General features: G+C 44.1%; 2 protein-coding genes and 1 long non-coding RNA gene across 5 annotated transcripts; 2 read left to right on the forward strand and 1 right to left on the reverse strand.

Moving 5' to 3' along the window:
* The first annotated feature begins 862 nt into the window (after positions 1 to 862).
* LOC119229983 (src-like-adapter 2) lies at positions 863 to 4,100 on the forward strand. Its single transcript, XM_037490888.2, has 8 exons — positions 863 to 1,201; positions 1,693 to 1,805; positions 1,902 to 2,001; positions 2,090 to 2,176; positions 2,446 to 2,549; positions 2,763 to 2,915; positions 3,006 to 3,135; positions 3,532 to 4,100. The coding sequence occupies exons 2-8, from the start codon at positions 1,733 to 1,735 to the stop codon at positions 3,653 to 3,655; spliced, it is 771 nt and encodes a 256-aa protein (XP_037346785.2). The 5' UTR covers positions 863 to 1,201; positions 1,693 to 1,732; the 3' UTR covers positions 3,656 to 4,100.
* Positions 4,101 to 4,324: 224 nt separating this feature from the next.
* On the forward strand, positions 4,325 to 15,950 carry trpc4apa (transient receptor potential cation channel, subfamily C, member 4 associated protein a). The gene is made up of 18 exons (XM_037490845.2): positions 4,325 to 4,490; positions 7,264 to 7,392; positions 7,534 to 7,650; positions 7,756 to 7,813; positions 7,924 to 7,982; positions 8,161 to 8,289; positions 8,676 to 8,877; positions 8,998 to 9,183; positions 9,281 to 9,423; positions 9,548 to 9,679; positions 9,781 to 9,839; positions 9,918 to 10,103; positions 10,256 to 10,346; positions 10,431 to 10,571; positions 11,030 to 11,141; positions 11,581 to 11,693; positions 11,908 to 12,114; positions 13,331 to 15,950. The coding sequence occupies exons 1-18, from the start codon at positions 4,365 to 4,367 to the stop codon at positions 13,466 to 13,468; spliced, it is 2,328 nt and encodes a 775-aa protein (XP_037346742.2). The 5' UTR covers positions 4,325 to 4,364; the 3' UTR covers positions 13,469 to 15,950.
* A 47-nt stretch (positions 15,951 to 15,997) lies between these two features.
* LOC119229961 (uncharacterized) lies at positions 15,998 to 22,298 on the reverse strand. Of its 3 annotated transcripts, XR_009956808.1 has the most exons (12): positions 21,860 to 22,298; positions 21,384 to 21,456; positions 20,454 to 20,584; positions 20,203 to 20,256; positions 19,758 to 19,868; positions 17,801 to 18,104; positions 17,271 to 17,631; positions 16,961 to 17,173; positions 16,810 to 16,866; positions 16,595 to 16,658; positions 16,366 to 16,446; positions 15,999 to 16,126 (listed from the first exon to the last, which is right to left on the reverse strand). It is a non-coding gene; the product is annotated as an uncharacterized LOC119229961 (long non-coding RNA). The 3 variants fall into 3 exon arrangements; XR_009956809.1 differs by having other exon boundaries at positions 15,998 to 16,126; positions 16,810 to 17,173; positions 20,342 to 20,584; XR_009956807.1 differs by having other exon boundaries at positions 16,810 to 17,173.
* Between the last annotated feature and the right edge of the window lie 1,517 nt (positions 22,299 to 23,815).

The raw sequence follows: 23,815 nt of genomic DNA on the forward strand, positions 1-23,815 counted from the left end.
ATGGGGCGGTCTATATTTAGCAATCGTTGTACCTGAAGATCAGATGCGCATGAAATGAAATGAGGAGAATGACCTCAAACTGAAAGATTTAGTACAATGGCACTAAATGTTATGTTACGATGTATTCCCCACTTCTGGTACCTGATGTCATGACATTCAGCTTGTGCAACACTTCTATTTTCCTCAATTTATTGCAAAGAGGAATCCACAGAGGGTTAAAGATAACATAAAAACAATTTGATAAAAAACACTGGCCTGTTCGGCTCGAGCTCTTTTCTTCGTTTTTCCATCCACTGTTGTGTTGTTCCTTCGACTTTAAAGAAACTCAGTCCGTCTGATTAAAGACTATTAGAGGAGATCATTGAGAACATTTCTGCTGCTTTAAACGATCAATCAGCAGAGACCGATCAAAGCTGTTCTCTGGTTCGCTGTCACTGAACAAATCAATTATTCCAAAATGACATTTTGGATTTCCATTGACTTGTTTTTACAACCAAATGATTATAAATGCAAACAAATCTATTTATGCACTATGAAATACAACTAAGGGCAAAAGTAGGCTGCCGGGAACCTTCGTCATGCTTCTGCTGAAGTTTGACTTCTTGATCTTCTCTGATCTTTATGACTGACGGTAACTAAGGGCAACGGGAGCACTGGTTTAGCGAGCACCATGCTCACCGCTTTCCATCCATCAGACATTGCAGTTCAGCTGTAGCATCTGAAGGCAGAGAGGGTGACGTAGGGAGCAGTGTGAAGCCCACGGTACACCAACTCACTGAATTGATGTCACTGCTGCAAGCCATTACGTCGCACAGGGTGCATGTGCTTACATAGACGTGGAGCTAATTCCATAAACAAGTGATGCACTTTGTGCACCCACTTAAAAAAGAAAACACTTTCTCTCGAGAGTCAGGATGCCACGGTCTTGAGCGTCACAGGAAGCTGCAGCAGGGTGACATACATTATGTCCATGGGGGGGGGGCTTGTCTCTTCAGTCTGCCCCCACAACCAAACAGCTAAGGAAACGCATTGTGGGAGCAGCTCAGAGGAGGGAACGCAGTCACCGATCGATTAGCAGAGAGAACCTGAGCTCAGACATATAACGGTGTGTGCTGAAGGCAGAAGAGCATCGACAGAACTTATTAGTTGATCGTTCACTACTCGTATGGAATAGAGTTCCTGGGTGAAGAAATCCAAGGAGGTATGTTGTTTACTCTCATTTTGTTCTTGCCTAAAGGCAATTTTATTTCTTTATTGAATTGTTCATCAGTGACTTTTACCTTCAGAATATTATGAAACAAATTACCTGGTCACTTGTGTTACATTAAATATAATTAAATTTGAATAAACGGTATTAAGATGTAGGATGTATGATGTTTTTCGTATTTGTATACTTTGTAAGAATCATGCAAATACAATCTAATCTAATTATTTCTATTCTATTGCTCTCATGTTAATAGATTTAAAACATGCAGCAGGTAGATTTATGTCAGAATATCAATCTCTGTCGTTTCCTGTAACATCAACATTGAATTGTGAGGTTACAACACAGTGTGTAGCTGTAAGCTGTTTCACTCGAATGTTATGACTACAGGGATAATTGTAAATGTTGTTTAAGTTGTTAAATTCCTCTGCCAGCACATCATTTTCTAATTGTTTTCCTCATCTCAACCCTTTGTGCCTTGGCTTCAGTGCACGAGTGCCTTTTCAAGACAGCAAGAAGCCACAGATTATGGGGACTTGCCCCATCAGATGCCGATCCAGGATGACTATCCTAGAAAATCCCTCTGAAACAGAATCATCACGTAGGTTATACTCCCAAAACGGTGAAAAAGATTAAATCATATAAAACATTAAAAAATTTAACTATTTTGTGCATCGTCTTCTTCTTCTCCCTGCAGCCTCTCAAGAAAGTGTGCTCGTGTCGCTGTGTAACTACTCGTCCTTTGAGCATACAGAGTTGACCATCTGCATTGGAGAACAACTCGACATCATATCAGAGTACGTGTTTGAAGCTCTTTGTGTTTCACCCTCGTCTTCATCCATGCAGATGCAGTTACTCACGACTGCCCGTTTTTCTCTTCAACAGCGACGGGGATTTTATGATGGTGAGATCCACAACCACAGGCCTTGAGACCTACATCCCCACCAACTACACGGCCAGGCTGACACACAGGTAGCTCATAAGAATGTGTGAAAACGTGTGTTGAGACATCTGTGTGTGACACCCACAGTCTCTGAGTAGGTGACCTTTTCCTCAGGGGAGATGTAGGTTTGGAACAACACCGCTGTACTCTCCGGTGACATGTCTGCCTGCTGCAGTCTCAGTCTTCCTCCATGTGCTGTGAAACTGTTCCAGTGGATTTTCCAATCCAGGAAACAACAGCAAAATACATTTTTGTCTCCCTGACAGTGCCCATACAGACATGTCTTCTCTCTGTTTAGGTGGCTGTTCACAGGCCTCAGCAGGATCAAAGCAGTGGCGCTGCTCATGCAACCCAACAACCAAAGTGGCGCCTTCTTGATCCGGGAGTCGGAGACAAACAAAGGTTAGAGGGGTTATTTCTCGTTGATTGCACTGTGAATTGCATTAGAAACATATTCAACACTAACTTCACACTGTGTCACCAGTTAGAAACAACTGGAGCTAGGGTTTAGGAAGGAATAGGAATACAAACAGAGCAGGAGTAAATGCATGCAAATTAAGATCCAAGAACCCCTGAGTTTGATCTGCTTCTTCTGCGTTCCATTGCTGTGTTCAGATGGTTACTCGCTATCCGTCCTAAAGAGGAGCAACTCTTCATACCTGGACTGTGTCAAGCACTACCGCATCTTTCACCTCCACAACGGCTGGGTCTACATATCTCCGGGGGTCACCTTCCCCACGGTGCATCACCTGGTGGAACACTATTCAGGTTGGCACCAAGGATGCACTTGCTGTTTTCCAGCCTGAACGCAGGGATTGCTTTAGAAGATTGAATGCGAAACGTTGCCTCCTCTCACAGAGTCTGCAGGTGGATTGTGCTGCCGACTGACAGGGCCTTGCTTCATCCACGGCTTATATGCTGCCAGAGAGCCCAGGCCCATACCTTCAGCTATCAGGAGGCCTACTATCAACTGGAAGGACATAAGCAGGTGTGCTAGAGCTCCCTTTGGCCGCGCGACTGCCACAACATGTCCTTCTATTACAGTAGAGCAGCAGCACCTGGTGGCGCACTGGTTGGAGAGCAATCAATAAAATCACTGTGTGCAGCTTATTATTTTTCAGTTTGTTGTTGTCATTGTGAGATGTCAGAACAAGACGTTGCTTGAATTAAGCATTATTGCTCTTCTAACCTACCTTGTAAATTGTAAAGGCTACCAAAATAGATTATTATTTTTTGATAAAGTGCAACACACTGTGGTGAAAATAGTCCATCCGTGTTTGGGACACTGTAGCAAAAGTAAAAATGGCAGCTTTTTGTGTTTTATGTTTCATAACATATACCTTCATCACTTTACTGATCCACGTCTTTTTGAAAATCCCTCCAGGTCAGTGATCTTCAGGAAGGAAAGAACAGAGTCAGACCACTCTCTGGTGAGCGAGGGACTGAGGGAAGCCATCTCCTCCTACCTCCAAATGACAGACGGCAACGATAACAGCTGGGACACTTGAGGAGAGACACAGCATCCGTCTGAGTGAAAAGAAGTCTGATGGAAATAGTGAAGTCAGATACCGTCCTTTTCTCATCTGCAGTTTGCGAGCCCTTGGAAGATGTCGTCTGTAAGACCAAATGTAGACTTTGGAGACCCTGGATTAGCAGGAGGGCTGAGACACTACGCTGTTTGAAGTTGTGACATGTACATCTGCAAGAAGATTGTTTTTTTTTTTTTTTATGGCGACGAGGATGTTGAGAGATAAAAATGTCAAGTCAAAGAGATATTTTTTACCTGGTTTCAAAAGTGTGAAAGTTTAAGTTATATAGTAATATATGTACACGGTGTTTGAATGAAATATAGCATGTGTTTATTGTTTTGTAATATGATTGTTGTCATGGTTATTGGATTACAATAAAATATTACGTGATAAATGAGCAGCGCTTACATATATATAATAACATAAATGCAAGTTTTGACTGTATTTTCTTGGTAAAATAAAGTATTTATATATCTATAGTTATAGTATATCTATATATATATACATACATACATACATGCATACATACATACATGCATACATACATGCATACATACATACATACATAAATACATACATACAGTTGCAGTGGGCTCTTTTCTGCCAGCAGATGGCGCGTAATTGCCTGGAACAAGTCATCAGAGCTTCCACTTCCTGCCCGAACAGTTCAGTTCAGGAAGAAGAAATAATGGCGACGCTTCTGGGGTCCGAGTCCTCCTGTACTGGGGGAAATCGAAGAATTTGCAACGGCAGCATTGTCACAAAGTTCACGGCTAGTAAAATTACTGGTCAGGGTTTCAGTCGAGGGACGGAGGTAAGAGAAACGATGCATGTTTCGACCGTAAAGACAGCCGAAAGTTGGTCGAGTGAGACCACGGACTTGCGCTGTGAATCCAGCCTGGGAAGGACCGTGTTGTTTGGGAGACTCGACTGGAGAGCTGGTCGCCCCCTCACAGCTTCGGCTCTACAGCTAGCTGCAGCGGTGGCGGCGTATTTTAGAAAAGCAAACGTTGAACTTCGACTCAATTGAGTTGTGTGTGTTAATATTTTCTCGCTGACCAGACAAATGCGGTTAACGTTACAGCAAGTGCACGAAGCGAGCTCCGCTTCGAGTGGGTCTTTTGTTGTTAGCCCCACTTTAGCTTAGCGTGGTGTGCCACGTTACGATACAGGAACGCTCTGAACGGGAGGTGTTAAGAGTTGTGTTTCCGTCGGGTAATAGACGAGATGAATGCGGCTAGACAACCGGAAGTTAAATTTAGGAAGCGCTTAAATCAAGTAACGTTGGTCAACGGCCGAGACTTGCTAATGTTAGCAAACGGGGTGAGCTAACGTTAGCTCGCTAGCTAAGCCAGCTGAACAGATCAGGTGATTACGTAACGACCCACAAACCACAATAACTGTCGTTTCCATAAATGGATCGGCAACAACAGCTGTTTGGTTAAATTAACCTGAGCACGTTTCTGTGAATGTCTACGTAAGTAAACAGGAATAGGACATTTGTACCTTTTTTTTAGGAGTTTGGTTGATGCTAACATGCTGCGAACGTCAGTTGATGTTAAATTAAACCGTTACGAGACGTGTGTTCATGCATGTGAAGGTCTCTGGTGTCCTGAGATTTAAATTGGTGTTTTCTGTGTTATATTGTTACTTACACACTCATGACTCAAGCCCATATTTTGCAGAACTGATTAAATCTTTTTTTCCCTGAGCAGAGCAGTCGGTCCCTTTTAACTTCCTTGTTGACTTTTAGTCATCAATGTCTGGAAAAACAATCAGGGATTGTTGAGTTTAAGACTGCTCAAGGTGTTTATAAAGCTCTGCTAGTTTGATCACGAAGCAAAAATATACTACTACTACTAATATACTACTATATACTAGTGATGTCTGTCGTCATTAGCATGTCAAACGCTGTGGTCAGGAACTTGAACCTTCTTCAAGGATTCTTCATTTTGTCAACACAAGTTTTTATTGGAAATGGCGACCAATTGTGACACAACAAATCCATTAATTCAATTTGAAATGCAGATGTGTATTATAACAAAAATGAATGGATTGGCATTTCTAGATGAAATGTTTCTGATACCGAGAAAACCAGTTTGTTCATTCCAAGCCATAGACAAACATGAGCTGCTCCCTGTTAAACCCTGAAACCAAAAACACTCCCCTGGTGTTAACCCTGTATCTGCTCCACAGACAATGGATGGGATACTGATTGTGTGGATACGAAGAATGCTTTTTTTCCTTTTCTTCTTGTACCCAAATTAGCTTTATTCTCCGATCTGAAACCGGTGTGTCATCTACAACATCTTTTCCAATTCATTGATAATTGACATGTCTACAGGTTTGGATCTTATAACTTTTGCCTTGGATTTGTCAGTGCAATTCATGTTTACTATTATTAAAATGCAATTTTAAAAAACCTGCATACTTATATCCTAAGTTTCTTTATTTCCACGTCCTCTCGTGTTGGACTGAGAGCAGACTGGCCATGCATGTCACATACATGTAATGCAATATATTGTGGTATCTCAAGAAATGATGAGGCGGGCGTTGTTGGTTAGCAGTAGGCATCGCCAGCACAAAGATGTAACTGGCACATCGCCGAAATTGTTTCTTCTTCATTTAAAGTAAAGGGATCTGTTTTAACATTCTGATCCTTCTGTGAGGCATGCAGGCTCAGGAATCGTTGTCTTATATTCCATGCGTATCGCTAAAGTTACGCTGTTTTCAGTGCCTTCTGTTCTTGAAGGAGTCAACGGTGAGGATCCCCGTCACAGCCGCACAGTAAATGTGTGCGTGCTTTAATTACTTTATTATTAATATGACTTAATTGCAGCCTCATCTGTGGCCTTCTTTGAGCCTTCTGTGACCTTCTTTGAGCCCTTTTCTAAATTTCCCCACATAGGTTTATTCTAGATAAAAACATCACACCTGTTTTCACGTCCTGTATTTGGGCAGAATTTGCTGTAGGGTGACATCATCTCTAAGCTGCAGCTGTACGTGGTGGCCTTGCTCCACAATACACTGCCCCGCGGACTATGAGTCGGGCCAGGATTCTCGCTTCTTACTGGTATTTGTTTTCCTTGTTGCAGTTTTCTGCAATATGACCTCTCATATGTCTCGACAATAATCCCATTTTTAAAAGAATACTCAGTTCAATTCATTTTATTTTGTATAGCCCAAATTCGCAAATTACAAATTTGCCTCAGAGGGCTTTACAGTCTGTACACATGCAACATCCTCTGTCCCGAAACCCTCACATCGGCACAGGAAAAACTCCCCAAAATATGAAAAAAACCCTTCAATTCAGTTATTCTCTGAACTTTTTTGGTGATGATCTTCTAAAATGTTTTCCATGGGGGGATATTGAATTCAATTTAACTTCATATTAAATTATTAAACATAATATCAAAACATTCTTTATAGACTGTATATCATAGTTTAAATCACACTATGCTTTTCCCTGCATAAAAATAATAAACAACCATTAGGTAAAGTAAAAAAACAAACATATCTTAGTTCTAATTCAAACATGCATCGATACATTTGAATGTTTATAGGTTTCCTCTGTTGATGTGTCTCAGCTCCCAGGAGGCCTGCTCCAGGAGAGAGATAAACGGGCCAAGTGGTATGGCATCCCTACTCTGCTGCAGAGGCTCTACGAGAGCAGCCATCCTAACAGCGACCTCTCCAACGCTCACAGATTTCTTAAGGTGACCATACTAGACGAGACCATCTAACATTGATGCTGTGGAACAACTGGTTTTCGCCACTTCTTGCTGACTGTTTTATTTTTGAGTCTGAGTGATGTAAAGCCATGCAGACAATGTTATTTTTCTTATTTTTTTGGTCAGGTATTATCATCCCAGCTCTCCGTGGAGGCCATGTCTTTTGTCACGGAGGACAGGAAGACTGCTCAGGAATCTAGCTTCCCCAACACGTACACCTTTGACCTCTTTGGTGGAGTACATGTAAGTTCAACATCCCCAGTACTTGATGCGCTATCTGTCATGTGTAGTACAACCCGTGCAGAGACACTGAATGTTAAACATAGCATTTGTTCTCTTTCCCTGAAGCTGCTTGTGGAGATCTTGATGAGACCCACATTAACTGTGCAGACGACAAACAACAATAGTAAGTTATGACATCACACATGTGATGTTCATGCTTTTATTTGGAAATCACTTTGTCACATGATCATAATTGATTGATTTTTTTTAAAACTTCTTCTGTTTGTGTTACAGCAGTGAATGACGACCTGGTCAAGGACTGCCTTAGTGTTCTCTACAACTGTTGTATATGTGTAAGTTAAGTTTTAAACCGACCAGAGAAATGTCAACGGTGCATTGTTTCTTGCTTCAAATTAGCACCTGTGAGAAACTAGAAGTGTTCTCCTTGCAGTTGGTCCGTGCCGTTTCTCCAAACATGTTCTCATACAGCCATGTGCATGTTTAATTTATGTCCTTTCTTTCAATTCATAGACTGAGGGGGTCACAAAAAGCCTGGCAGCGAGGGATGACTTTGTGCTCTTTCTCTTCACCCTGATGACTAACAAGAAGACCTTCCTACAGACCGCTACCCTAATTGAAGATATTCTTGGAGTCAAAAAGGTCAGAGTTGCACCATGCGCACAGCATGAATGTGTAAAAACACCCACAGTGGTCATTGCAGACGCCCATGAAGTCACTTTATGATTCATGCGGCTGCAGCACATTTGACACCGCTTTCTTAAAAGTCAAGTCATTTATTTTTCTTTGTATTGTTATATACAAACTCTGCTGTCAATGTACCGAATAATCTGATGCTAAACTGATGTTTGTTTATAGTTTTAATATATATTTTGTATTTATTAGCTGTTAGACATGAATTTTTATTTTTGAAATGGAAAGGAAAGTAGCCTGTTCAGTCAGGGTCCGTCTCGCAACATGTAAAGTGTGTGAGATTTTAAATGTCTACTCTGTTTGGTAAGAGCTTTCATATGATTGGATTTTTCCAGGAGATGATCCATTTGGAGGGAATCCCCAACCTGTCGGGCCTGGTCCAAAGCTTTGACCAACAGCAGCTCGCCAACTTCTGCCGCATCCTATCCGTCACCATCTCGGAGCCTGACGTCGGAAACGACGACAAGCACACCCTATTGGCCAAGAACGCACAGCAGAAATGCAACGCTAGCCCGTCTCGGGCAGAGGTCAACCAGGGTAGGTTTTCTTCAGACTGTAGAGAAGTGTCTCCATGCTGTAAGGAACTGGGTGATGGAGGAATACACCAGTACATGGTGAGATATTATGTTCATAATTGTATTGCCGCTTCCCCAACAGTAACGCTGCTGAACATCCCTGGCTTCATTGAGCGGTTGTGTAAGCTGGCCACTAGGAAGGTCTCTGAGGCCACAGGAGCAAACTTCCTGCAGGAGCTGGAGGAATGGTACACGTGGCTGGACAATGCTCTGGTGCTGGACGCCCTCATGCAGATGGCTAACGAGGAGGCTGAACAAAGCAGCACAGGTAGGGCGAGGGTCGGCTGTGCTGCACTGTCCTCACATTGCTTCATCCTGTGGACTCCCGATTGAGATGGACGTACTTTTTGAACTTCTCCTCCCAGAGTCCTCAGATGAGAGCTCCCTGGCCACCAGCCCTCTGAGACATCGACTGCCGCAGTCCATGAAGATCGTCCATGAGATCATGTATAAGGTGGAGGTGCTCTACGTGCTATGTGTCCTTCTTATGGGCCGACAGAGGAACCAGGTACTTCACAGCAGGCGTCTCTTCACTCTTTGGGATTTTAAGATAGTGCTGCATCTAATAATTCTTTAACTTAACTACTAATAACTACTTGAACTCTTATTTGTGTGTGTGTGTGCGTGCACAGGTCCACAAGATGCTGGCTGAGTTCCGTCTCATCCCGGGACTTAACAATCTGTTTGACAAACTGATCTGGAGGAAATACACCACCTCAAATCATGTGGTCCATGACCAGAATGAGAACTGTGACTGTAGTCCGGTATGAGCCTTCAATACTGTGCCAAAAACAGTTTAATTAAATTCAACTTTTTAAACACACTCAACACACAACTCGCGTTGTTTTTCTTCTTATTGGTGCAGGAAATATCCTTCAAAATCCAATTCCTGAGGCTACTTCAGAGTTTCAGTGACCACCACGAGTAAGTGACCCTTGATCAAACGTCCTTGAATCTGACTCTCGAAGTTATTTCTGTTGTTAAAAATCGTATCTGTTTCAGGAACAAATACCTCCTACTAAATAGCCAGGAGTTGAACGAACTAAGCGCCATATCCATGAAGGCCAACATCCCAGAGGTGGAAGCACTAGTCAACACAGACCGAAGCCTAGTGTGTGATGGGAAGAAAGGCCTCCTCACGCGCCTCCTCACCGTCATGAAAAGGGAGCCTCCAGACTCGTCGTTCAGGTCAGCAGCACGTAGGCCGAGGAGTGAGATGCGTGGGATCAATATGTTGATCATTTGGGTGTCAGCCTTCTCTAAAGAGCACCAGGCTCTCTTATATTCTCCAAAAAATGTGTCTCTAGTTCTGCTTTTTATATCTCCTGTTGCATATGTAGGTTCTGGCAGGCAAGGGCAGTGGAAAGTTTTCTCAGAGGAGCCACCTCCTACGCAGACCAGATGTTCCTCCTGAAGAGGGGACTGCTGGAGGTAAAATCGCACCTGACACAACATCCATGTGGACCGTCCACATGAGAGACTGGTTGCTCACTTTCTGCTTGCTTCCCTCGGCAGCACATCCTGTTTTGCATCATAGACAGTGGCTGTACATCAAGAGATGTCCTCCAGAGCTACTTTGATCTGCTGGGAGAGCTTATGAAGTTCAACATTGATGCCTTCAAAAGATTCAACAAATATGTAAACACCCCCAAGAAGGTATCAATACACACCTTGAATGCATTACAGAAATAAACAAAATCAGATTTCTCGCAGCTTGTGTGGTGGATGAACACGTGTCTCCACTAAATTAGTTTGTAGTGGTTTACCGCGGTAGATCCGATCCAAGGTTTTACAGACGATCATTATCGGACAATATTCCTTCAAATACGCTATAAGACATTTATGCATTTCATAGTTGTTGTTTCCTGTTAATGTTCCATTGTAAATAACCAGTCCAGCTCTGAATTGAGAGCATGGTGGCAGCACCACTAACGGACAAAGGTTCTGTTGAGTTGCATTGTGAAATGAAGTGTTTAGTCAATGAACTTAAATAAATACTTTTGAAGAAGATATACTAATAGATACTAGAAATAATGATGACTTATTTAGCTAATATAACATGAATAATAGTTCCGTTTTATGGCTGCACCACTAAACGTTGATCACTTGGGTAGTTTCAGACCTTCCTGACGCAGATCAACAGTTCTCTGGTGGACTCCAACATGCTGGTGCGCTGCATTGTCCTTTCGTTGGACCGCTTTGAAAATCTGACTGAAGATGTCAAAGGTAATCGGGGATGGAAAGTTGACAAATGTAAACTAGACTATTACTGGACTATTTTATATTGACTAGTTTGATTCAGCTGTTAGGGTACTTCTCCATTTCTATTCTGTTAAAGTCTGAAAGAGTACTATATGATCAAATATAGCTAAAGTTCAGATATATACTGTTTGATTCTTGAGGTCAAGAAGATGGATAAAGTTTGCCAAAAAGTTGCTGTTTTTTGACAAAGTCAATAAAGCAATGTGACTTGTGTAAATGTAAAAACAAGGTGAGGTTTAGTATATTAAACCATAGAGAAACCTGAAGGCAGTATCCTGAATATGCTTCCATTTAAAATGGTATTTTCTGATTATTTGACATGGAAAACTCTTTTTACTCTCGTGTTAAATACACAAAGGTGCTATTTCTATCATGTAATTACATTTGTGTCTGTCGTTCACAGTGGTGGAGGTGCTCTCTGAATGCTGCCTGCTGTCCTACATGGCCAAAGTTGAGAACAGGCTGTCCTTCCTATTCCGACTCATCAACATCATTAACGTGCAGACGCTCACACAGGTCTTGCTTCCTTTTAACTGTATCATCTTTATTCAGAGAAACTGACTACTAACTAATATTCTTTTACTCACAGATTTAACAAAACAACATGTCGATTTGAATTTGGACCTAAATAACAATCAATGCTTAATGTAGCAGGGGTTGTCTGTATTTATATCTAAAATGCTGCATTGCTTAAGTCTTCCCTCCTGCATCCATCTTGTTTCTCCTGCAGGAGAATGTGAGCTGTTTAAACACCAGCTTGGTGGTCCTGATGCTGGCCAGAAGAAAGGCTAAACTGCCCTTCTACCTCAACGCGCTGCGCGAAAAGGAGTACGCTGAGAAGTACCCCGGCTTCCTGCTCAACAACTTCCACAACTTACTGCGCTTCTGGCAGCGGCATTACCTCAACAAGGACAAAGACAGCACCTGTCTAGAGAACGTGAGTGGCTCTCGCATGATTGTAGCATCAGTGAATGCTTGAATAGCACCAAAGTCAGCAGCACAACGCGAGTCTCCTCTCAGTGTCTACTGTTAACGTTCAGCCTCTTTTGTGTCACACGTTCCAAACATTGCGACAGGGATCTTTTGATGTCTGCATGCTGGCAACCCCAGACACCCTTGTGCGCGTCACTGAAACTGAAGTGTTAACAACTGGTTTAGACGTCCGTTTTGGTTCAAACAAAAAGGAGAGATGAATATTTGAATGCGTGTGAGTTTTGTTTGGTGTGTATATAAAACGTCGTCTTGCATGTCTGGAAAGGTTGGGGCTTTTAAACGTACTTTCCACCGCAGGAAATGATTCAAGGACACAAGATCAGACCCCATTTTTCACTAAAGGAAACATTTTGGCTTCTTGGTTGTCATTCATTTCAGAATTGCTTTTATTCTAAAATAAAATTCCTTTGCCAATTGTAAACATTGCTGAATGGGCATCACAGGTATCTTCTGAAAGGTCCATTCTTAATAAAGTGTTCAAAGATGCAGAAGATACAAAGAGAATTCAAAATATTGACCACAAGTGAGGGAGACAAGAAGTTCCAAACTTTGTAGTCCTGTTTTTGGTTACTGGGGCTTCCATAACTGAATACTGTATGTGCACTGAGGCAGTTGCTGTACACAGAAATCTCTAAGATAAGACTTGAAAGACAAATACAGCACTTTTAAATGTCGTCGTAGCCCCTGTACTAGTTCTGAATCAGTTACAAATCAAACATTTAAGAAACATCTCCGTCAACTTAAGCATACGTTTTGTTTCTGCTATATAATCATCTGTCTGATTTTATTTCACAACCTGACGCCTGTCTGGAGGGTCTGGACCCCCAGTGGACTGATTAGGAATAGCAGATATTCTTATGCAATTTAGGTCTTTCTGTAATTCTCACACTAGCAAAGGACATTTCTAGACTTATTCCTGCAGCACCACACATGATAAAAACACACTGCTCTGGCTGTCACTGACTCTACTAGAGGCTGAGATTTCAAATCTAGGCACAATGTCTGATATTAGCTCATAGATTGTTTGAATGATCATGTATTTTTACCCCCCCCCCCCCCCCCCGCCATTATTTTTATAGCAGTCTATTTAAGCAATCTGATTTGAACTGTACAAGCAAGTTCCTTTATCCCATATCTTATGATGCTTTCCCTCCTCCCAGAGCTCCTGTATCCCCTTCAGCTACTGGAAGGAGACGGTGTCGGTGCTGCTGGGATCAGATAGGACTTCCCTGTGTGCCATAGCAAGCTACATTGACGAGCCCTTCATGGATCTTGACAGAGACGTGCTGGAAGATTGACCTCCTGTGTGTGCGGTGTGAGTGCATGGGAGGTCGGGGGGGCGGGGTGGAGGGGGGGGGGGGGGGCGGTGTTGGGACAGGGCAGGCGGCCAGAGGGAGCATGGACACCTAAAGCTGGTGAAGACTCCCGCGGAGCCACCCGGGCGCTATGTGACTGCGTTGTGGATGTAAAGACTGTTTCTCGTCTGTAACGTCCCTTCAAGGCCGTACTGCGAGGTGATTGGACGTAACTCGCCGGGCTGTCATCTCCTCACCAAGTACTGAACTCTTCTTCAGAGGAAGAGGTGGAAACCAGTACTCCCTCCCCAGATCTCTGTCACCGTTTTAACACACAATTAAGGGTAATGACGCCTGCATTGGTTGTTTGCTTTAGGTGAAATTCAAATAGAGCCTTTTTTTTATATAACCTACATAAAAGTCTATGAAAAAAAAAAAATGTATGATTCAAGCAAAGTATATGTCAGAAAAATTCTCCTTTCACGCAGACGTTGTTTGGGAACGGGCGGCGCCGCTGTGCGGACATGCAGGTCTCGGGGGGGGGGGGGGGTCACCCCTCCACTACCTGCACACACTCTGTTGACGCCATGCCACTCCACTGCTTGGGGAGAGGGAGTGGGGTAGTTTTCTCAATGAGCATTTTTTCTTTTAACCCGTCTATGGGTCTCTTTTATTAGGTGGCTCCTGTTGAGTGGTGCTTTCTGGCTCCACTCGGCACATTCAGGAACCCTGCGCGGCTCCTCTCACCTTAAACCATCCACCTCGTTGTGGCTTCATCCAGGGACTTGTTTCTTCACCCCGTTGTTTTTGTGGATTTACTTTTGTGTTGTTGAAAACAATGGATTTTAGCTCTGGATGAACTGTAGAATAAAACATTGCACAGATTACATTGTTTTTATTGTTTATGTTTTACCATATTTTGTTCATTAAAAACATTTTCATTATGTAACAGAACTTGTATCCCTGTTGTGACCGATGCTTGGGAGGAGAATAAACTATGCAGGCGCTAGTGTTAACAAACCGCTCTACTTGTTCCAATACAGACAAATTGTATGTGACGCAAGGCTCGTGCCTCACACCCTCAGCTTTGGGTTGAGCTTCTACGTTTGACTGCATGCTGAGATGTGACGGCTGTGTTTGCATCGCACCACTTGGGCTTTGGTTTGGATAAAGATGAAGTTTTGGGGCCTGACTGTGCAGGTGTTTTTATTGAAACGGAAGATGCAGAGCTAATCCGGTGTCTCGAAATTAAACCGACCCGATACAAGTACAGATGGATGAGCTACCTCATTTTTTTTGTCCCGACGCGTACGGATTAAACCACTTCTAACGTCAAGTGTACAGTTTCACTCCCAGCATGTCATGACTCATGTGAATGTACAGGGGCATTTCTACAGTTACCCCGATGCCGTGAGTTGCTAGTGCTATGCCGCCTTGGGATGCAGACACAAAACGTCCTGTACACTTTGAAAGCCTTTCATTTGCTTTAAAGCTAATTAACCAGAGCTGTTTATCTCCTTTTTTTTTGCCCTAGCTTACATTCAGCATGTCTTGCATCTCTTGATGGTTGTGCACATATTTCGAATTAGGTCATCTTTTGTGCTTTGCAGTGGAGTTGATACAAGTACACTTTACAAGTGCTTCTCTCTTAGAAATTCTTGTTTGCTGGATGCCTGAAATAATTGCCATGGTTTCATCTGCAGTGGTGTTTATATTCCTAGTATGTTCTCATTGATGCAAACCTCTGATCACTCCAGTCTTCTACCACGGAAGTCGGTAGAAAAACATGAATGTTGTGAGCGCTCTTCTGGAGCAACTATATAAACAACCTCTGAACCGTGACTTCTGTAGCTTTGTGATCTACATGACATGCACATGAGAAATGGTTCCTAAGACTTATGCTGTATGTAGTGTGATGCTCCTAGTTGGCCTTAGATTTCATCCATTCATTTGTACAGAAAATGGTGACGCGGTATCCCCCTCGACCAAGAACATGCTGCGCAGTGCAACACACTTCCCTGAAGCTGACTTTATTTACTGGACATGAAGACGATGTTTTGCATCAGCTTTTGAACTCAATAAACTGACCATATGGTGCTTTTTTTTTTTTTTAATCAAATAAGATTGTCACCTCACCATGAGCGATGACCTCTGTCACTTGGAAGCGACTTTTAATAGATGCGAGCAGTGGATACTGTTGATGGTGTAAACTCGTAACTATTCAATTTTAGGTAAGGACCCATGTTTGTTCATGTGTTGCATTGCATAGTGCATAAATCCCACATGGTTATTTTAATCTTTTCCTTGACCATGGTTGACTGGTCAATGACAAACGGAGAAGATGTTTTAGGTTTCACATTCTACTATAGCTACTTCTGTAACCATCTTTCACGTGTTCCTCTGATGCTGGTATTTAAACTTCATTTTCATTATTTAACAGCTGTTTGTCAAATTAATGATATAATAAATTCTTCTTTAGACCTTTTCACTGTGGGGATTTCCATTTTTATCGCACACTGGTAAAAGAAACGACGCGCTGCGAGGTTCATTTCTGAAGTCTTTATTCGGGCCGCGATGTCACCGATGAGCACAGCTGTTGCAGCTGGCTTGCTGTGACATGTTTGTCCGGTAAGCTCTCCCCGCCTCCCGTCACTCAGCGTGCTGAAATACACAAGACCAGGGCTGTTTATTAGCAACCGCATACACAGTGTCACCGGAGGTTGCTGCTCCTGGCTTTCGCTGGAGATCCCGTGATGTGAGTTCATCCTCAACGGAGGATTACATCTAGTCTCGCCTGAGATTAGTTCTCGTTATGCAGCCCGCTGGCTACGCTTGACAAATACTTGAATACTGAAAAGGTCACACAATACTGTAGTATGACATGCATCCAGTTTACGAACCTCTGTCCCGGGTGTGGATCTGGATCTTGTTGACCTGTGATTCGGCCTGTTCTTGGTTCTGTTGGTGTTTGCCTGCTCCTCCTGCAGAAGAAGGAAGGAAATCCAGAAGCCCCTTCAGGAAACGGAAGGCTAGTCTATCACACAGGGGCTACAAGCAATTCATTAAACTCAAACTTCTGGACCTTCTTCCCGCCGCCCCTGAGGGCGATCTGCTCCGCATCGGCTTTACCTTTTTTATTCTTCATCCTCTCCAGATAGGCAGTAGTGTCCTGCTCCTTTGCCATCATCACTGCCTACAAGATTAGAGAATCAGGGTTGGATGGACATGATGTAACATTAGTGACTATAACAAACATGCCAAAGGCTGGACATTCCAGATTACGATTAAACCCACTGCAGATCCATTTTTATTGGATCCAAGTTATTATTTATTCCAGCTCGTACGTCAATGATTCGCTGTTCCTTCTTCAGCGTCTTCTTGTAGTTGATCCGGCAAGTGTTCTGCATCAAAAGAGCGAGTACAAAACACTGGGATTAAAATGTCTTCGACGCTTTCCTCGTTTTCCATATGGTTTCTTCAGCTCGTCTCATCCACCTTGGCTTCATCAAGCTCCTCAGTTTTCTGGATGGCGTCAGTTTTGTACTTGGTCCTCCACTGTGGAACCTTCCATCTCAACTTGGGCTTCCTGCTCACTGCACTGCTCCCTCAGGAGATGACATTCATGTTGAGATGACTGCAGTGTGTGTGCCAGGACTTTCTTAGCCTTAGGAGACCAATCAGGAGGATGGACATCTTCTTTGAAGTGGCCTGCAGATACAAATGTACGTTTTTTTTTTTTTTTTGAGGGACTGTATTTAGTTTGGTTCATTGCTCCTCAGTGTGTGCATCTTGTTGTTCTGTGTACCTTTCCCTTGAGAGAGATAATCAACCTCCAAGTGACCTCGCTCCTCTCCAGCTTCCGCTTGACCAGCGTGTTTCTTCCACAAGGTTGCCGTAGCGGCCTCCTAGATTCCTCCAGGTCTCGCAGCAGCTTCAGGAGATCTGTTTCTTCTTCTTGTGTTTTTATTATGGGATGGTGCCACGTGTGTATAAGGCCGGGACTATACTTGCATCACCCTATGCTTGCCTTTGCGTTTGTCAGAGAGTTGACTTTGTCTTCCTCTGCCTGCAGGTCTTCCAGTCTGCTCCTGGAGAGCCTTCTTCTCTTTGGTCAACTTCATTATGGTTTCACACCGAATTATCGTCCCATCAACGAGATTTTTCACCTGCAAGTCAGAAGAAAATTCACTTGACGTGAATGAAAAGACAAATCCCAAACACATTTATTGTTTTTATTCCACCCCGACGTTCTAGATCTACTGAATGTGCTGTGGTGCTTTTCACGGATTCCTAGCGCCCTCTAGAGTCAACTTGTTTCACTTCCAGTTTCTATACCTTGTTCTCGGTGGCATGTTTCTCCTTTTTCCACTTCAGCCAGCGTGATCTCCAGATCATCAATGTCTCTCTTTAGGACTTGCGCTTCTTGGTCAGCACGTTGAAGGTCATCTCCTCGGCCTCCAGCCTCTCCGTGGTCTCTTTCCCCTTTTTGCCTCCATCACAATCTTCGTTTGGATGAGGTAGCTTACAGCGATCCTCGGCATCTGCAAGAGTGTCCTTCTTTGAAAAAGGCTTGAATTTGAAGAGCTTCATCCGCATTAAAGGCCCGTAGGTTCCACTGGGTGATCATCAGAGAGCCTCACTGCAAACATGACGAAACACAAGGTTGGAAAAGTATGGGGTTTAATCAAATTTTAGGTATTCTTCCATCCCAGGGGTTACTGATGCCATTACTAGAGGTTATGTGGAGATATTGTGAAGAGTTACGATTTTACTTGAAGTATATCCATGTTTTTGATCAGCGGAAACACTTAAATGTGTTTGAACAGGTTTTGGTAACTAGCCAAATAATTTGCTAAAAGCTACAAATAGTTGGCTATGGATAATTCCCACTTTGTTCTATCTAATCATACACAGAATGATGCTGCTCTTGACGTTTCATGACTGTGACCAGGTTACCAGATTGATTTAGTCTCAGTAGAAAGGCGCTGCTCACGGCCCTAAATATGGACCCGGAGGAGACTGTTCAAGGACTCCCTGTCAGTGTTTAGAGGGTGTTTGAGTGAGCGCGCGCACGTCCCGGGTGGGAAGTGAAGCCGGCGGGGCGGGGGGGAGCTGATTGCATTTTCCACATGACTCCGTGCCGGGTGCCTCTCAAAGGTGAGCGTCTGTGTTTATTTAGAAACTGAAGCCCTCTGTCCGGCGGCCGGCTTTAATCCTCTGTCGCCCGCCACGTATCCCATCAATGCACTCACTTAGAAGTACAGGCGCCGCGGACAAAAGGGGCCACGGGCCATCGGGGGGGGGGGGGGGGTTGTATTTTTAGGGGAGGGCCTGAGCAGCTGCCACTTGACACATGTCTCCACCTGGCTCTGAGGACACCGTCAGCATTGTTTAATTTAGAGAGGCTGGTTGGAGAGAATGGCCAGAGACCTGTGTGTGTGTGTGTGTGTGTGTGTGTGTGTGTGTGTGTGTGTGTGTGTGTGTGTGTGTGTGTGTGTGTGTGTGTGTGTGTGTGTGTGTGTGTGTGTGTGTGTGTGTGTGTGTGTGTGTGTGTGTGTGTGTAAGAAGGAGGATGGGGGCCCCTATTAACTGTAAAGGCCCCACACATGCCTGGCCACCACACACGGGCAAGCGCACGCCTCACACACGCCAATAACACTGCCCTTGCATGCCGCACATAGTGGAGCGAGGGAGTGAACACTACGGTGTAGTATATCACAAGCTGAAAGGCTCGCGGCTCATTGTGTTGCTTTTGAACCTGTTCAGAAGAGCAACTGTTGGGGGACGTCTCTTTTTTTAAATCTGAACTCTGGTGCCTTCGTTTTCCTGTGACGTATACAGCTCAAAAGGTTTCTTCTGCTTGTGAATACAACATACTTATTCAGCATGATGAAAAACCTTTATGCTATCGTGAGATCTTCATCAGCTCCGTCCTTAATCTGCCACAACCATAATTTATCTTTAAGGCCGCTACCTTTTGTGTGTCCAGGTTTATACTGGCTGTGTTTGGTATCCCGCGAGGACAACACCGTAAATGCATCCCCTGGGATGTCTTGGGGATGCGATAGCCAAAAGGTAATATAAAAGTGCTTTATGCCAGATTACTGGGACTTCAAAGCCATGATGTCCAAAAGTGATCTGAACGAGGTTCAAATCCTGATTCTTTCCTGCAGATCCTGCATTACGGCTGGTGGAATGCGTCCATGATAGAAGCATAGGAAGTTTCAAATATGAGCCCAGTCCCATTTGTTTTTCCTTTTGAATGATATGCTGTGATTGTGCTGCTTGTTACCTGGAGCCGTGCTCTCATCGGGGATGATGCAGCGAACGAGGGGAGAGGGGGAGAGGGGGGGGGGAGGCTCGGCTGCTGCGTAGGTTGGTCCACCGGCTCGTTCAGGTTTTCCTGTCCGAAATCAAAGACGTCACGAATCAACTTGCATGAATCCATAATAGCTATTCCAACAAAACCAAAGTATCGGCAAATAAAATGTGTCGTTGTGCAGCGCTGCGCTCCCCACGCGGGATACCCTGGATGCGAAGGAGAGAGGAGCCAGAACAGACTTAAAGTGATGTTCATGTGATCATTGCCCTAAACATCACTGCAAGTCTTAACTGCCTCCGCCTCAGCTGTCCAATGATGCCTGTGGTTTCTGGCCGAAAGCTGAACACTGGAACAACGCAGTCTGCAGTCACCTTCCTCAGTCATGCACCATTCAGCCCGGTGGCGTCAGTCTCACCTGGTGAAGCTGGGATGTGGGTCTTTATTATTGTCCAGTCAGCGTGTTGTGTGCCTGAAAAAGCAGCATCTGCGTTAGTGATTGGTGTATGTAGCAATAAAGGTTGTCAGACTGTTGCAGGGCTGGAGTGAGAACGCACTTCCCAGGGTGGACATGTGACCCAGTGGCTGCAGACAGGGCCGAGTGTTGCATACCTCTCCCTGTGGAACGTGTTTATAGTTTAACTCTTATGGATCGAATGCATTGTTTACCTTAATCAAAGAGACTAACGCAGGCTTGAAGGTCCATTCAATGTCCCCCCCCCCTCTTGTACTCCTGCTCCAGGATGAACAGGCGGCTGGTTGTACTTTCTCCTTTGTGAAGTTGATGCACAGCTGTTGAGCTGCAGTGGAAGGTGTTCAGAGGGAGCATTAGAAGTGAACATGTCGTACTACTGCTAATTCATCACAATGAGGCACAAAGGAAGCTCCTGATCAACCAGGGTTCAAGAAGCCGTCTGTTATCAGAATACTACATCCAATCAGAATGAAGGGGAAATGAACACACGGAATGTTCTCTACCTTGTAGACTACCTTGTAATGACTAACCTGACAGAAAAACATAATTTATTGCTTGATTTTTGGAGCATTTAAATTATCAAACTAATTTGAATGTGCATACAGCATGCTGGCTGTAGGTGAAATCCCACAATGGCTATCTGGTTTTATATGTGGACGCAGAAAAGCAAAACTTAAGATAATGGAAAAACTTGAACCCCCCCCCCCCCCCCCTCCCAAAGAAATTACATGGGAAGGGAAAAACAAAGTAGAATATCAGTTTTCCCAGCACCGGATTCTCCACTATACGTGTGTGTAATAAATAACAGTGTGTACATAACGGCTACAAACTGGTAAAGGTGGTTTTGCCTCTAAGCAGCAACCACAGGGGCCGAGAAGACTGGGAGCCATTTGTATGGATTCACCGTCACACAGAGAGGCCCCGAGTAATGACACAGGACAACATCGACACACCACGATACATCCCCTTAAGCCAAAATGGCCAACGCTGTCATCGCTTAAGCTTGCAGATGTAATGTAATCTGGATAATGATGCGTCTTAAGGGAACATAGCATCAAGGGAGAGGGAGGGGGGGACCGTAGTGTTTTCATTCATTACTGCACAGAGAGCAGGTGATCACTTACCAATGACGGTGTCCCCGGGGAGCTCTTCGAGCTCGCTGTACGCTCCATCCGGGACACGGGGGTCGCTTCTTGCCTAACGTCACAGCAATAATACCCCAAATCATCACCTCATCCAAGCGTGTTATTGAACAAGTGTTTAATTGTGTGTTAATAAAGCAACTTTCAGAAAATCTAACAATTAAAAAGTGAGGAGTTACAACTTTTTGCATTGAAACTAATTTAAATGACTAATGTTGTTTTTTCAATTTATATAAGGTGATCTAATTGGTACTTATTTTGTCATATGATCAGACGGTTTTTGTTTTTAAAAAGTCCAAAAGCAAACCGAAATCGCACACAATCGGTTGCATGTTTTTCCTTATTTAAAACCAGATATTAAATTCCACAGTGAATCACGAAACTGGATTCATATCTGATATGAATATTTGTTGATGAGATTTATTTTACCGTAAGACTCCGTTTTTCTTTGGGCCTACCGTCAGAAGCCGCACGGTGCGACGTCCTCCGCTCCAGGTCAGATTTGGGTGAAAACGATGCAGCCCCCCCCCCCCCCCGGATTCCATCACGTCAAAGCGCGACACGCTGGCAGCTCCTCCGCGGCACCACAACCCGACGAGGCGCGTGCACTCCTTTGGGTAAGAAAAAAAACCCCCTTTGTATTAGGGTCAGTAGTTCTGTTAAAGTTAAAGCTGTTTTTTGTTTCTTCAGCTCTCAATTTCTGATGAAAATAAGGCGCCGCCGTGAAACACAGAAACCTGTTGCGCTTTAATTGCCAAAAGCCAGCAACGGCAAACAGTGTCCCAGTACCGCCGAACTGAAACTTGTTCCTTACAAAAAACCTTTCCAACGGCTTCCGACCCCCGCGCGCAATGTGCCAATAGTTGAACCTACCCAACACAAGGGTGCGCTGACTTCAGGACGACCGTAACGGAATAACACGTCGGTGAGATGTGGCCTGCTTTATACTGTGGTTCCTCAAGGTCACGGTCAGTGGACATTTGTCCGTCATTAGCATATGCCACCTCCTCCGACGCCTATTGGTGCTGTGGCGCTGGTCACAATTGACACAAAAGGAAAGCTACGTTTTTGTCATTGCGCAAAACCCAAGCCGGCTATTTTTGTATCCCAGTTATTTTATGCACTGTACACAGTGCGAGGGAGTAGGAGAGAGAGTCGCATGTGGAGCATCCCCGTACGGGACGAGAGGGGGGGGGGCGGCGGCATTTACCACGCAGATTTTGAAGGGCAGTGCATGTGTTGCCGACACACCTAAACTCAATCTGTAGATGAGAAGGAATATTTGAAAGAAAACGGCCAAATGTTGTGCTTATAATATTAAAAGACACTTTAAGTAAGTAGTTTTGGAAATGCACCTCGGATTTGCTCCTGTGGTTTTACTCCACCTCTTAATTTAACACGAATGCACTGTTCCCATTTCAGGTGATGCTTATGCGCTCACGTTGGCCTCTAAGTAATAACCCGGTGGTGATGTTTGCTATTGTGTTTGGCCACAGAGGATGCAACCTTAGAAGAGATTATTTCTGGAGCTGCGTGGCATTAAACACGCCACTATAAATACACAACATTATATTAATAGTGAGAAACTTGGGACGTGGTTCTGATGCAATGAGGACTCTCCGACCATTTGAAAGCGATAAACATGAGCTGTGATTTGTTCAACTTATGCGATGAAAGCTCTTCAATTTCATTTCAATTTTTCAGATTGCTAATGCGAAGCTGCTGCCAGCAACATGCGGAGCTCTAACACCTTTGGCCTCCGATGGAAACCGTGAGGATCATGGAAACTATCCACTGGTGGCACGGTTTGATGAACTCTCTCTCGTCCAGCTGCTGTCATTTTGTGTATCAATATGTTACTAAATCAAATTTCATTTCAATAGAACACATCAAATGCAATTCCAATTGTTGAACACAAAAAGGCCAAATTAGTCGAATTAAAGTGTGAGTAAAAGGTATAATATGATAAAAACTAATAACTACAATGAAGGCTGGCTGAGAAGGTGTGTTTTTTTGGTAAATATCTGCGCTCTCTGCTCCCCTGTATCCACTGATTGTGGCATTAGCACTGCGCCTCTCACACTGCCGGCTCCAGCAGATCTGACCTTCAGAGCAAGGGGAGAGGTGGGCGCCTGGTATGAGAGCAGGGTGACAGTGCAGCGAGGGGGGGGGGCGAGGGAAGCGGCGGGACCACAGTTTCTCAGAATAGACAAAGCCAGAGTCCAGCATTCCTGATAGGGAGATTGACTGTTAACTGTTGGCCGCGTCGGATTCTGCAGAGCGACCCCCCCCCCCCCCCCCGAGATAAGCCGAAGACGGCTGCCCCGCCGCCAACAGACACAAACTCAACTTTTTTCACCAACCCCCCCGAGGAGCGATGGACTTGCTTTGAACGCGGCAGAAAGGGTTTTCTT

The sequence above is a fragment of the Pungitius pungitius genome, chromosome 8, assembly GCF_949316345.1.
Source record: "Pungitius pungitius chromosome 8, fPunPun2.1, whole genome shotgun sequence".
In the NCBI taxonomy this organism is placed as follows: Eukaryota; Metazoa; Chordata; class Actinopteri; order Perciformes; family Gasterosteidae; genus Pungitius; species Pungitius pungitius.